The sequence below is a fragment of the Somniosus microcephalus genome, chromosome 2, assembly GCF_052327205.1.
Source record: "Somniosus microcephalus isolate GS21.2 chromosome 2, FLI_Smic_1.0, whole genome shotgun sequence".
NCBI lineage: Eukaryota > Metazoa > Chordata > Chondrichthyes > Squaliformes > Somniosidae > Somniosus > Somniosus microcephalus.
In genome coordinates, this window is record NC_140988.1 from 303,265,138 (window position 1) to 303,280,168 (window position 15,031).

Below are 15,031 nucleotides of genomic sequence, written 5' to 3' on the forward strand. Positions count from 1 at the left end.
CGAGCTGCTGCCGTTCCCTCAAAACTGCCGTACACTCCAGAGCTAATGTTGAAACATACGGAGATTTTCATCTCCGTATGAATCAACAAACCCTGTTGCTTAGCAACAGCCTCTAAACAGTCGGCAAGCGTCTCTGTAGCGTCTCTAGCTGAAGCTGTTGCTTAGCTACAGATGTTGCAGAGCTTGACTGTTCAAAAAAAGCAAAGAAAAGAAATGAAAAGAATAAAAAACGGCTCCTGATTTTTGCCAGTGGCTCGAGCTTGCCGGACGGTTTGCCTCCGGATAACACAAAGTTTCCTGTATATCTGAATGCGTGAAGCATTCGCAACAAAATAGATGAATTAATAGTGCAGATAGAAATTAATAGGTTTGATCTAATAGCCATTACGGAGACGTGGTTGCAAAGTGGCCAAGGTTGGGATCTAAATATTCCAGGATACTTATTTTTTAGAAGAGATAGGCAAAATGGAAAAGGAGGAGGGGTAGCCTTGGTAATAAAGGATGGGATAAAGACAGCAGAGAGAAAGGATCTTGGCTCCGAAAATCAAGAAGTAGAATTCATTTGGGTGGAGCTAAGAAACTGCAAGGGGCAGAAAACATTGGTGGGAGTTGTTTATAAGCCCTCAAACAGTAGTTGTAATGTAGGTCAGAGTATAAATCAGGAAATTAAAGGCGCATGTAACAAGGGTAATACAGTAATCACAGGGGACTTTAATCTACATACAGGAAACTCTCGTTTAAACGGCACCTAAATATCCGGAATTCTCTATTAACCGTCAAAATTCATACTCCGAAAACAACACCTCAATAACCGGAAATGTTGCCGAGTCCGAGTCTCCTGCGGTGGCCGGGGTAGTTCTCCAAACTGCCACTACTTGACTTCTTGGCGCTGTCGGAAGTCCGAACACCTCAATAACAGGAGCCTGATTCTTTGTTAAAAATAGCCTCGGTAGATAATCCTCTCCGTCATCCGGAATTTTTAATCAACTGGCACCATCCTGGTCCCGTCGGTGCCAGATACCAAAGAGTTTCCTGTATAGACTGGGCAAATCAAATTTGCAGCAATAGTGTGGAGGACGAATTCTTGAATGTATGCAAGATCGTTTTCTAGATCAGTATGTTAAGGAACAAATTAGGGAACAGGCTATTTTAGATCTAGTATTGTGCAACGAGAAAGGGTTAATTAATAACCTTGCAGTAAAGGGGCCTTTAGGGAAGAGTGACTATAATACGATAGAATTTTATATTGAGTTTGCAAGTGATTTAGTTAAATCTGAAACTAGGGACTTAAATCTAAACAAAGCAAACTACATAGGTATGAGGGGCGAGTTGGCTATGCTAACTACATTAAAAGGTATGACGGTAGACAAGCAATGGCTAGCTTTTAAAGAGTTAATACATAATTTACAACAATATACATTCCTTTAAGGCACAGAAACCCCACAGGAAAAGTGGTCCAACCATGGCTAACAAGAGAAGTTAAAGATAGCATTAGATCAGTGGAAGAGGCTGATAATGTTGCCAAAAAGAGTAGTAAGCCTGAGGATTGGGAGGATTTTAGAATTCAGCAAAGGAGGACCAAGAAAGGGAAAATAGAATATGAGAGTAAACTAGTGAAAGACATAAAAATAGACTGTAGAAGCTTCTATAGGTATGTAAAAAGGAAAAGATTAGCGAAAGTAAATGTGGGTCCCTTACAGGCTGAGACAGGAGAAATTATAATGGGGAATAAGGAAATGGCAGAGAAATTAAACAAATACTTTGGCCGCAATTTTGCCAGCGCTCGGAGGGTGGGTTCGGAGGCGGGTCAGTTGTTAAAGTCGCAATGATTGATGCCGGGGTGGAAACCCGCCGCGAACCCCACTCCGTGTGAGTTTCAAGAGTGTCGGGTCTGCGATTTCACAACAGAGGGATTTAAGGGACTTAACTCCTTGTTAAGTGCTTGTTAACTGCAATTCTGGCAGCCTTTTGCTATTTTCCAACATTTTTAACGGGTTTCACGACGTTTGGAGATCACACTAAGTTAGTGTGTCAGGAGGACCAACGAGCTGGAAATTTCACAGCTGCAACTGCAGTCTAAAAGCCACACTATCACATCTGTTCACCTTCAAATGTCAGAGCTGTCTGATTTCAGGCTTTGGATGACACATTTGACCTGTCTGGAGGCTGTAAGTGTGTGGTGTTAACTCTATATGCACTGTCGACCTCCTTGGAGCAAGCTCTCTCACCATTGACAGATCGTTTCTCCCATCTCAACTTCAGCTGCCATCTATTCCAGCAACATCAGTGCCCTTGAAAAAATCTCACCTTGGTCCTCTTAATCCCTCCACGATCAGCCCCAACACCAACACTAACATCACCAGGCACATCACCATCACCAACAAGAACACCTACCTTCTGCGCAATCACCAAATGCTGCACAGGACACGGCATCAGCACCCGTCCACATTCCTGCCCGGGAGGCCAGCAATGGCATCACCATGCCCAGATTTACTTCACTTGACGCTGTACACCCTGGCTGCCACATGATGTACCAAGTTAACACCACACCAACACCATAAAGCATCCCGACAATGACCAAGCCATTCCTTTCACACTCATCGCCATTGTGGGGGGGGGGATACTGTTATGTTTAACCATTCACTGCAACTCCAAAGACACTTCCAAAGGTGAACACAGATCTGTACAATAAGGAAAAGTGTTGAAAATAAAGATTTCAATGTTTGACAACACAGTAACAGAAAATTTACATGGACATTGCATAAGACACCCTTGTGTGTTGTTAGTTGGTATGATTGGACTGTGATGAGGGTGAGTGTGAGGGGGTGACTAGTGATAATAATGTAGATATAGAGGGTTGGGTGGAGGTGCAAGGTAAGTTGGTGTTAGTAAGGATTTGCAGGAGTAGGGTAGGGAAGGCAGAATGCTGGGTATGTGATGAGTGGCACTGCAGGATGAGGTTGAGTGTGGCTTTGCAGTAACGTTTTGAGATCTACTGAGATCATTGAAAGGTTTGCGCCACTGCAGCCAGGGACTCCTGATGACATATATGCTTTTGCCCTCCCGTGCAATGTGCAACCAGGCTGTGTTGGTGTCCTGGGGAGGTCTCATCCACCCATGAGAAGGGAAGAGAATCTCCCTGCGTGCTGTGACTCCCTCCATAAGCATATGGAGGGAGTCGTGCGTGCACCTTTGTGCAGTGCTCGTCAGTGTTTGCAGCACCTCAGTGCTGCAGAATACTGACAGCACAACTGTCAAAATCAATGTGGCCGTGGTCCCTTTAAGGAAATCGGCTGATGACTCGTCATCAAATGACGCCATCAGACCCGCTTCCTATTAATTGGCCGGGAACCCCGCAGGGCGGGCATAACGAGGCCAATCTATGGAAAATCCTTTTCAGAGAGTGGCTGCAGATGGGAGCGGGACTGGAACCCGCCAACCAGCGCTCCCGCCGCCATCCCGCCTCCTGCCCTTTGTGTCTGTCTTCATGGAAGACGACACAAAAAACTTCCCGGAAATAGTGGAGAACCAAGGGCCTTGGTGAGACCGCACCTTGAGTATTGTGTGCAGCTTTGGTCGCCTTATCTGAGGAAGGATGTTCTTGCCATGGAAGGAGTGCAGCGAAGATTCACCAGGCTGATACGTCATTCCTGCCATCCCAGGTATGAGGAGAGATTGTGTCGATTGGGCTTGTACTCACTGGAGTTTAGAAGATTGAGAGGGGATCTCATCGAAACCTATAAAATTCTGTCAGGCCTGGACAGACTAGATGCAGGAAGGATGTTCCCGATGGCCGGGGAGTCCAGAACTAGGGGTCATAGTCTAAGGATAAGGGGTAAGCCATTTAGGACTGAGATGAGGAGGAATTTCTTCACCCAGAGAGTGGTGAACCTGTGGAATTCTCTGCCACAGAGGGCGGTGGAGGCCAGTTCATTAAATATATTCAAGAAGGAGTTGGATATATTTCTTAAGGCTGAAGGGATCAAGGGATATGGGGAGAAGGCAGGGACAGGGTACTGAATTTGGATGATCAGCCATGATCTCATTGAATGGCGGAGCAGGCTCGAGGGGCCGAATGGCCTACTCCTGCTCCTATCTTCAATGTTTCTATGTCTAGCGAGAATGAGGAACTGAAAGAAATTAGTATTAGTAAAAAAAATAGTACGGGAGAAATGAATGGGACTGAAAGCCGATAAATCCCCAGGACCTGATGGCCTACATCCTATGGTTTTAAAAGAGCTGGCGGGAGATAGTGGATGCTTTGGTTGTCATCTTCCAAAATTCTATAGATTCTAGATGGTTCCTGCAGATTGGAAGGTAGCAAATATAACAAGGGTCATCGAACTGAAATGTTAACTCTGTTTCTCTCTCTACAGATGCTGCCTGACCTGCTGAGTATTTCCAGCATTTTCTGTTTTTATTTCAGATTTCCAGCATCTGCAGTATTTTGCTTTTGTATCGGTAGTAGGGAAACTGCTAGAATCTATTATTAAGGAAGTGGTAACAGGGCACTTAGAAAATAATAATAGGATTGGGCAGAGTCAACTTGGATTTCTGAAAGGGAAATAGTGTTTGACAAGTCTGTTAGAATTTTTTGAGGTTGTAACTAGCAGAATAGATAAGGGGGAACCAGTGGATGTGGTGTATTTGGATTTTCAGGAGGCTTTCGATAAGGTGCCACACAAGAGGTTATTAAACAAAATTAGGTATACTAGCATGGATTGAGGATTGGTTAACGGACAGAAAACAGAGAGTAGGAATAAACAGGTCATTTTCAGGATGGCAGGCTGTAACTAGTGGAGTACCGCAAGGATTAGTGCTTGGGCCTCAGCTATTCACAATCTACATCAATGATTTGGATGAGGGGACCAAATGTAATATATCCAAGTTGGCTGATGATAGAAAGCTGGGTGGGAATGTAAGTTGTGAGGAGGATGCAAGGAGGCTTCAAGGGGATATAGACAGGCTAAGTGAGTGGGCAAAAACATGGTAAATGGAATATAATGTGGAGAAATGTGAAGCTATCCACTTTGGTAGGAAAAATAGAAAAGCAGAGTATTTTTTTAAATGGTGAGAGATTGGGAAATGTTGGTGTTCAGAGGGACCTGGGTGTCCTTGTACATGAATCACTGAAAGTAAACCTGCAGATACAGCAAGTAATTAGGAAAGCAAATGGTATGTTGGCCTTTATTACAAGATGATTGGAGTATAAGAGTAAAGAGTAAAGAGTAACTGGGATAGTCAGAGTGTGAAAGGCTCAGAGGGTGTAGAATTCTTAAAGTGCATCCAGGAGAGCTTTTTGAGCCAGCATGTAGAAAGTCCTACAAGAGAGGGGGCGGTACTGGACCTAATTCTAGGGAATGTGGCCGGCCAAGTGGAAAAAGTGCTAGTAGGTGAGCACTTTGGTGATAGTGACCATAATATGGTAAGATTTAAGGTGGTCATGGAAAAGGACAGGGATGGGCCGGAAATAAAGGTTCTAAATTGGGGGAAGGCCGATTTTAATAGGATAAGGCAGGATCTGGCCAAAATGGACTGGGATCAGCTACTTGTAGGAAAATCCGCATCGGAGCAATGGGAGGCTTTCAGAAGGGAGATTGAGATCATACAATGGCAACATGTTCCCGTAAAGGTCAAGGGTGGTTCCAAAAACCACAGGGAACCTTGGATGTCAGGGGATATACGAGAATGGATTAGGAAAAAAAGGAGGGCTTTTGGTAGATACAAAAGGCTAAAGACGGAGGAAGCCCTAGAGGAGTACAAAAAGTGCAGGGGGATACTTAAAAAAAGAAATTAGGAGATCAAGGAGGGGCCATGAAATAACACTGGCGAGCAAAATAAAGGAAAATCCTAAGATGTTTTATAAGTATATTAAGGGTAAGAGGATAACTAGGGAAAAAATAGGGCCCATTAGGGACAAAAGTGGCAATCTGTGTGTGGAGCCGGAAGATGTAGGAGGGGTTCTAAATGAATTTTTTGCATCTGTTTTCACTATGGAGAAGGACGATGTAGACATAGAAATAGGGCGGGGGGACTGTGATATGCTCGAACATATTAACATCGAGAGGGAGGAGGTATTGGCGGTTTTAGCTGGCCTAAAAATGGATAAATCCCCAGGCCCGGATGAAATGTATCCCAGGCTGCTGTGTGAGGCAAAGGAGGAGATTGCGGGGGCTCTAACACATATATTCAGGACCTCTCTGGCCACAGGGGATGTGCCAGAGGACTGGAGAACCGCTAATGTAGTACCATTATTCAAGAAGGGTAGTAGGGAAAAACCGGGGAACTACAGGCCAGTGAGCCTAACGTCAGTGGTAGGAAAATTATTGGAAAAAATCCTGAGGGACAAAATTTGTCTCCACTTGGAGAGGCAAGGATTAATCAGGGATAGTCAACATGGCTTTGTCAAGGGAAGATCATGTCTGACTAATTTGATTGAATTTTTTGAGGGGGTGACTAGGTGTGTGGATGAGGGTAACGCAGTGGATGTGGTATACATGGATTTCAGTAAGGCCTTCGATAAAGTCCCGCACAGGAGACTGGTCAAGAAGGTAAGAGCCCATGGAATCCAGGGTGCCTTGGCACATTGGATACAAAACTGGCTTAGTGGCAGAAGGCAGAGGGTGATGGTCGAAGGTTGTTTTTGTGACTGGAAGCCTGTGGCCAGTGGGGTACCACAGGGATCGGTGCTGGGTCCCTTGCTGTTTGTGGTCTACATTAATGACTTGGATATGAGTGTAAAGGGTATGATCAGTAAGTTCGCGGATGATACAAAAATTGGTAGGGTGGTAAATAGCGAGGAGGGTAGCCTCAGTCTGCAGGACGATATAGATGGGTTGGTCAGATGGGCGGAACAGTGGCAAATGGAATTTAACCCGGAAAAGTGTGAGGTGATGCACTTTGGGGGGGACTAACAAGGCAAAGGAATACACAATGAATGGAAAGACCCTAGGCAAGACGGAGGGTCAGAGGGATCTGGGTGTGCAAGTACACAGATCCCTGAAGGCGGCGGAACAGGTGGATAAGGTGGTAAAAAGGGCATATGGGATACTTGCATAGTGGTTAGCACTGTTGCCTCACAGCGCCAGGGACCCGGGTTCGAATCCGGCCTCGGGCGACTGTCTGTGTGGAGTTTGCACATTCTCCCCGTGTTTGCGTGGGTTTCCTCCGGGTGCTCCGGTTTCCTCCCACAGTCCAAAGATGTGCGGGTTAGGTTGATTGGCTATGATAAATTGACCCTTAGTGTTAGGGGGATTAAATACGTGGGGTTACGGGGATAGGGTGGGAATATGTGTCGGTGCAGGCTCGATGGGCCGAAATGGCCTCTATCTGCACTGTGGGGTTTCTGTGATTCTGTGATTCTGTGATTAGCCGAGGCATTGAATATAAGAGCAAGGAGGTTATGATGGAGCTGTATAAAACACTGGTTAGGCCACAGCTGGAATACTGTGTGCAGTTCTGGTCGCCACACTACAGGAAGGATGTGATCGCGTTAGAGAGGGTGCAGAGGAGGTTCACCAGGATGTTACCAGGGCTGGAGCGCTTCAGCTATGAAGAGAGACTGGGCAGATTGGGTTTGTTTTCCTTGGAGCAGAGGAGGCTGAGGGGGGACATGATTGAGGTGTACAAAATTATGAGGGGCATAGATAGGATGGATGCTGAGGAGCTTTTTCCCTTAGTAGAGGGGTCAATAACTAGGGGGCATAGATTCAAGGTAAAGGGCGGGAGGTTTAGAGGGGATTTGAGAAAGAACTTTTTCACCCAGAGGGTGGTTGGAGTCTGGAACTCACTGCCTGAAAGGGTTGTGGAGGCAGAAACCCTCACAACATTTAAGAAGCATTTGGATGTGCACTTGAAATGCCATAGCATACAAGGCTACGGGCCAAATGCTGGAATATGGGATTAGATTAGACAGGGCTTGATGGCCGGCGCAGACACGATGGGCCGAAGGGCCTCTATCCGTGCTGTATTACTCTATGACTCTATGACATCTTGCTGCAATTATATAGGGCCCTGGTGAGACCACACCTGGAGTATTGTGTACAGTTTTGGTCTCCTTACCTAAGGAAGGATATACTTGCCATAGAGGGAGTGCAATGAAGGTTCACCAGACTGGTTCTTGGGATTGGGGGGATTGTCCTATGAGGAGAGATTGAGTAGACTAGGCCTATATTCTCGAGAGTTTAGAAGAATGAGAGGTGATCGCATTGAAACATACAAAATTCTTACAGGGCTTGACAGGGTAGATGCAGGGAGGATGGTTCCCATGGCTGGGGAGCCTAGAACCAGGGGTCACAGTCTCAGAATAAGGGGTCGGCCATTTAGAACTGAGATGAGAAGAAATTTCTTCACTCAGAAGGTGGTGAATCTTTGGAATTCTCTACCCCAGAGGGCTGTGAGGCTCAGTCGTTGAGTATATTCAAGACTGGGAGCGATAGATTTTTGGACATTAGGGGAATCAAGGGATATGGGGATAGTGCAGGAAAGTGGAGTTGAGGTAGAAGATCAGCCATGATCTTATTGAATGGTGGAGCAGGCTCGAGGCGCCGAATGTTCTTAAAGTAATAACTTTACTTAAAAAATGAGTAGCAAAGCTTACGTAGGTATTTGTGTGTCACTTTAAATCATCGCTAACAGATGCGGAGTATTAACTATAGCAGTAACCAGAGTCAAAGGTTATAAATTGGTGAGATTATAACAGTAATTGCTTACATAACTGACAGGTTAAAAGACTGGCTATTCAAAGCTATCAAATATCTCAAGCCTACATGTGTGATTAATAATGTTCAGAGCTTACACAACCTCATCTTCAGGAGTGGCATAGCTGGGTCAATTTCTTTCCATCCCTGGGACGTGGGCATTAGCTTCTGGAGTGTTGAGTCGATGAATCCGTTTGAGCCATTATCTGTTTCACTTGGATCTTCGGTTCCGACTGAATCCACCTTGCACACGAGTGATGGCTTCTCTCTCACCTTTCTCGATCGCCAACTACTTGCAATTAAGTGACACTCTTCGTTCTTATGTAGCCACAATTTAGCTTCTAACCACTGATACTCTGTCCTGTTAAAGGTACCTTATACTGGTAAGGATACCTCTTGCACCTGCTAGGTAAAAGTTCTTGCAGAAGAAGCGTAGAGGAAATATATCTTTTTCTGATTAATGCAGAGACTAATAAAGACTGTTGCGTCTTCCAAAGAGAAAAATAAACTACTTCCGAGCGATCAATGTGTCAGGAGGGCTCACCCCTTTTTGTGTCAAGCATCTCAAAAAGTCAGTATTGAAGCATGGATCTCCAGTGCGTCAACTCTAAACCTCTCCCTTACCATACAGCCATACTTTTAACAAAGGGACCTACACAAATGAGGGGTGGTGACCTGTTTATGACTCATTAAGTGCTTCTTCCCTGGGCCTGAGCCAATGATAATGACTTAATGACTTTGAAGCTTGTATTGTTTGGAAGCCTATTCACCTCACTTCTCGGCACTCAGTTCAATAGAGGAACCTGATGGGCCAGTCAGTCCCACAAGCCTGTTCTGCCATTCAATTAGATCAATTCCATTTACCTGCTTTTGTTCCATGTCCCTTGATACCCTTACCTAATAAAAGTCTATGGATCTCAGTCTTGAAAATTTCAGTTGATCCAGCCTTTAGAGTGGGATCCAGATTGTCACCCATTTGTGTGAAAAAGTGCTTCCTGATTCCTAAATGGCCGAGCTCTAATTTTAAGATTATGCCCTCATGTTCTGAATTCCCCACCAGAGTAAATAACTTCTCTGTATCTAACCTATTGAATCCCATAATCATTTTACTGTAAATACTTTGATTGATCACCCCTTAACCGTCAACTCGAGTGACTACAAACCAAGATTATGCAACCTGTCCTCATAATTTAACCTCTTGGTCCCAATTTCATTCTGGTGAATCTGTCCTATACTCACTCCAAGGCCATATATCCTTCCTGAGGTTTGGTGCCAAAACTGAATGCACGATTTCAGATGGGGTCTGTCCAAAGTGCTGTACAACTGAAGCATAACTTCCTCACTTGAATTCTAACACCCTTGAGACAAATGCTATTAGCCTTTTTGTACCTGTGCACTAGCTTTGTGATCTGTGCACATGGACACCCAAATCCCTTTGATCCTCCACCGCTCCTAGTCTCTCATCATTAAAAAAATAAATTTCAGTAGAAAGTATTTGCTTTTGTGCGGCATTAGACAGCTGAGTCATTCTATTCAACAACCAACCCCTTCACTAAGGACCCTCGTCCTATCCCTGTTCCCACCATATTTGACTTTTTTTTAAGAAAGACAACTCAGAATATTTTCGACAGCTGAACTCCATATAGTAAAGACATCCTCAGGCAATTCATGCTGAATTCCCTCTGCGAATATCAAAGGCAAACCTTCAGGCAATTTTTACATGCACTGTTTTTACAGCTGAGTCTGATCAGGAGCAGGACCCCGAGCTATTTCCCCCACCCCCCCCTTACCTAATACAGTCATTTGCAGCAGTCCGACTGCTGCCATGGAAGAGATCAATAACCTATCACGGACTGAGGATTGAATCTGATCTGTATGGTTCAAAGTTTCTCTCCCACTTGTTCTTGTTGGCATGTATGTACTCAATTTGCTTGCTTCATTTTGTTTTCTGCGTACTTTTGATACATGTAATTAAACAAATGATTTTTTTTTGCCAGGTTAAATTTTACGTGTTTTAAAATACAGCTATATTCAAAGTGTTAATAAAGTTGTTAATGTAGTTGGGTTATTTGTTTATCTAACAGAACTATTGTGAATTTCACAAGTGGAAGTGGGTTGTCTAAGGTTGAGGTCAATGGGGCAGAGGCCTATGATATTAAGAGGAAAATTGAAAATTATTAATTGAGATGTAATTTATTAAAATTATTTGTTAACATTTCTCCCACAGCCATCACTTTCAGACTTTCAGCAGGCCTTTGAAGTTGTATTTGTGGATCCCTCAGGATTTGTAAACCTCTGTGCTGAGATGTCTGCAAGCAAATACAAGCAGGTATATAGTTTGGCACAGCTGGCAATTATTTTCCATTGTGTGATGGATCTGATTTAAAAGATAAAAGTTTCTGGTCTAAACATGTTTATGAAGGCAACTATACTATGGCAAGGTGGGGAGAGTGTGTGAATGTTGGATTTGGTATTTGTTAATCGTTTAATACATTGTCAGCTGTTTTCTCTTTTTTTTTCCCTCCTCCAAATGTTCTCTCCTCCTCTCCTGAAGATGCTGACTCATTCTAGGGTGCAGTTACACAGGGCTGGTGACTATCCAGCCTTGGAATATCTTGCCCAGATGGCCATTCTTATGTAAGACTCATCAGTGAATACTGGTACCCTGTTTGACTACAGGAGGGGTGGGTACTGTACTGTAACTGTGTCTAACCATGTCCTTGCCCAGTGCCCACCCATGTGCACTTTCCAGCGAGAATCATTGAATAATGAATTGGGGTAGGAGCCAAGGGGTACAGCAGTCACCCCATGTCTCTACTGCCACTTTGCTGAGATTATCTAACTCCGCATAGATCAGTAATTCACATATATAGTGTCATCTGAAAATTTGGACCTGCAACTCTCAACTCCTTCATCCAAGTCATTGATAAATATTGTGAAAAGTCGAGGCCCCAGTACAGATCTCTGGGGAAACACCACTTGTCACATTCTGGGAATCAGAGTACGTACTCTTTATCCCTACTCTCTATCTCCTACCTCCCAAACAATTTCCAACACATGTCGCAAGGTTGCCTCCAATTCCATGCACTTACACTTTGGCTAATAACCTCTTGTGTGGAACCTTATCAAATGCTTTCTGGAAGTCCATATGGATAGAATCTTCCAGCACAGAAGGAGGCCATTCAGCCTGTTGTGCCTGTGCTGGCTCTTTGAAAGAGCTGTCCAATTTACTCCCATAACCCTGCAAATTAGTCCGCTTCACGTGTCTAATTGCCTTTTGAGCGTTCCTGTGGAATCTGATTCTACCGCCCTTTCAAGTAATGCGATCCCGATCTTGACAATCCTCTGTGTGAGGGGGAAAAAAATCTAATTTCTACTCCAGTTCTTTTGCCAATTATTTTAAATCTATGGCCTCTGGTTACCAACTCACTTGCCAGAGGAAACCGTTTCTTCCTACTTGCTCTATCAAAACCCCTGATAATTTTGAATACCTCTATTAGGTCTCCCCTTAACCTTCTCTGCTCTAAGGCGAACAATTTCTCCACATAACTGAAGTCCCTCATTCCTATCATCCTGGTAAACCTCCTCTGTACGCTCTCAAAGGCCTTGACATCCTTCCTAAAGTGTGGTGCCCAGAATTGTACACAATACTCTAGTTGAGGCCTAATCAGTGATTTGTAAAGGTTTAGCATAACTTCCTTGTATTTGTATTCAATGCTCCTATTTACAAAGCCAAGTATCCCATACACTTTCTTAACCGCCTTATCAACTTGCCCGGCCACATTCAAAGATTTGTGAATATGCACCCCCCAGGTCCCTCTGCTCTTACACCCCCTCAAAATACATAGTACCATTTAGATTATACTGCCCCTCCATGTTGTTCCTTCCAAAGTGCATAAATTCACACTTATCTGCATTAAATTGCCATGTGTCTGCCCATTTCACCTGTGTGTCTATGTCCTCCTGAAGTCTGCTACTATCCTGCTCACTATTTACTAGGTTGCCAAGTTTTGTATCATCTGCAAACTTCTAAATTGTACTCCCCAATACCCAAGTCCAAATAATTTGTATATAACAAGAAAAGCAATGGTCTTAATACCGACTCCTGGGAGACCTCACTGCATACTTCTCTCGAGTCAGTAAAACATAGAAACATAGAAGATAGGAGCAGGAGTAGGCCCCTCGAGCCTGCTCCGCCATTCAATGCAATCATGACTGATCATCCAAACTCAGCACCCGGTCCCTGCCTTCTCCCCATACCCCTTGATCCCTTTAGCCTTAAGAAATATATCCAACTCCTTCTTAAGTATATTTAATGAATTGGCCTCTACTGCCTTCTGTGGTAGAGAATTCCACAGGTTCACCACTCTCTGGGTGAAGAAATTCCTCCTCATTTCTGTCCCCTTATCCTTAGACTGTGACCCCTGGTTCTGGACTCCCCGACCATCAGGAACATCCTTCCTGCATCTAGTCTGTCCAGTCCTGTCAGAATTTTGTAAGTTTCAATGCGATCCCCTCTCATTCTTCTAAACTCCAGCGAGTACAAGCCCAATCGTCCCAATCTCTTCTCATACGTCATTCCTGCCATCCCAGGTATCAGCCTGGTGAATCTTCGCTGAACTCCCTCCATGGCAAGAACATCCTTCCTCAGATAAGGCGACCAAAACTGCACACAATATTCAAGATGTGGTCTCACCAAGGCCCTGTACAACTGCAGCAAGACATCCTTGTTCCTGTACTCAAACCCTCTCGCTACGAAGGCCAACATACCATTTGCCTTCTTAACCGCCTGCTGCACCTGCATGCTTACCTTCAGCGACTGGTGCACAAGGACACCCAGGTCTCGTTGCACTTCCCCTTCTCCCAATCTATTGCCATTCAGATAATAATCTGCCTTCCTGTTTTTGCCACCAAAGTGGATAACCTCACATTTATCCACTTTATATTGCATCTGCCATGCTTTTGCCCAATCACCCAACCTGTCCAAATCATCCTGTAGTTTCTCGGCATCCTCCTCACAGCACACACGCCCACCCAGCTTTGTGTCGTCTGCAAATTTGGAGATATTACATCTAGTTCCCTTGTCTAGATCACTAATATATATTGTGAATAGCTGGGGTCCCAGGACCGATCCCTGCAGTACCCCACTAGTCACTGCCTGCCACTCGGAAAAAGACTAATTTATTCCAACTCTTTGCTTTCTGTCTGCCAACCAGTTCTTTATCCAAGTCAATACCTTGCCCCTAATCCCATGTGCCTTAACTTTACATGCTAATCTCTTATGCGGGACCTTATCGAAAGCCTTCTGAAAGTCTAAATACACCACATCCACTGGTTCTCCCGTATCTATTTTACCAGTTACATCCTCAAAAAATTCCAGTAGATTAGTCAAGCACGATTTACCTTTTGTAAATCCATGTTGACTTTGTCCGATTCTGTCACTGTTTTCCAAGTGCTCTGCTATTACATCTTTTATAATGGACTCTAGCATTTTCCCCACTACCGATGTCAGGCTTACTGGTCTGTAATTCCCCGTTTTCTCTCTACCACCTTTTTTGAGTAGTGGGGTAACATTAGCTATCCTCCAATCCATGGGTACTGTTCCAGATTCCATCGAATGTTGGAAGATGATCAGCAATGCATCTACTGTTTCTAGGGCCACTTCCTTAAGTACCCTCGGATGTAGATTATCAGGCCCTGGGGATTTATCGGCCTTCAATCCCATCAATTTCCCTAACACCATTTCCCTAGAAATACTGATTTCTTTCAGTTCCTCCCTTTCATCAGACCCTATGTTCCCCGACATCTCTGGAAGGTTATTTGTGTCCTCCTTTGTGAAGACAGAACCAAAATATGTATTTAATTGGTCTGCCATTTCTTTGTTCCCCATTATAAATTCCCCTGACTGCAAAGGACCTACGCTTGACTTCACCAATCTTTTTCTCTTCACATCTATTCACTACTACTCTCTGCCTCCTATCCCTTAGCTAATTATGGACCCAAGTTACCACTGTCCCTTTAATCCTGCGTGCTTCTATTTTCTGAATAGGTCTGTTACCTGCCACTTTATCAAATGCCTTTTGAATGTCCATATATTCAACATCTACTACACTACCTTAATTAACCCTCTCTTACTTCATCAAATAACTCAAGTCAGGTTTGTCAGACACGATTTGCCTTTAACAAATCCGGGCAGGCTGTCCTTTATTAACCCATGCTTCTCCACGTGAGAAATAATTTTGTCCTTGACAATGGTCCCTAGTAGTTTTCTCACCACTGACATTAGATTGATTGGCCTGTAGTTCCCAGGTTTATCCCGCTGGATAACATTC

The 15,031-nt window shown here is 44.2% G+C and overlaps 1 protein-coding gene across 2 annotated transcripts in view; it reads left to right on the top strand.

Moving 5' to 3' along the window:
- nol6 (nucleolar protein 6 (RNA-associated)) overlaps positions 1-15,031 on the top strand; it is a 136,704-nt gene that overhangs the window by 54,261 nt on the left and 67,412 nt on the right. For both annotated transcript variants that reach the window (XM_085973893.1, XM_085973890.1), the window contains exon 10: positions 10,927-11,028. In XM_085973893.1, coding sequence (XP_085830019.1) covers positions 10,927-11,028 — 102 coding nt within the window. The remainder of the gene's footprint in view (positions 1-10,926; positions 11,029-15,031) is intronic.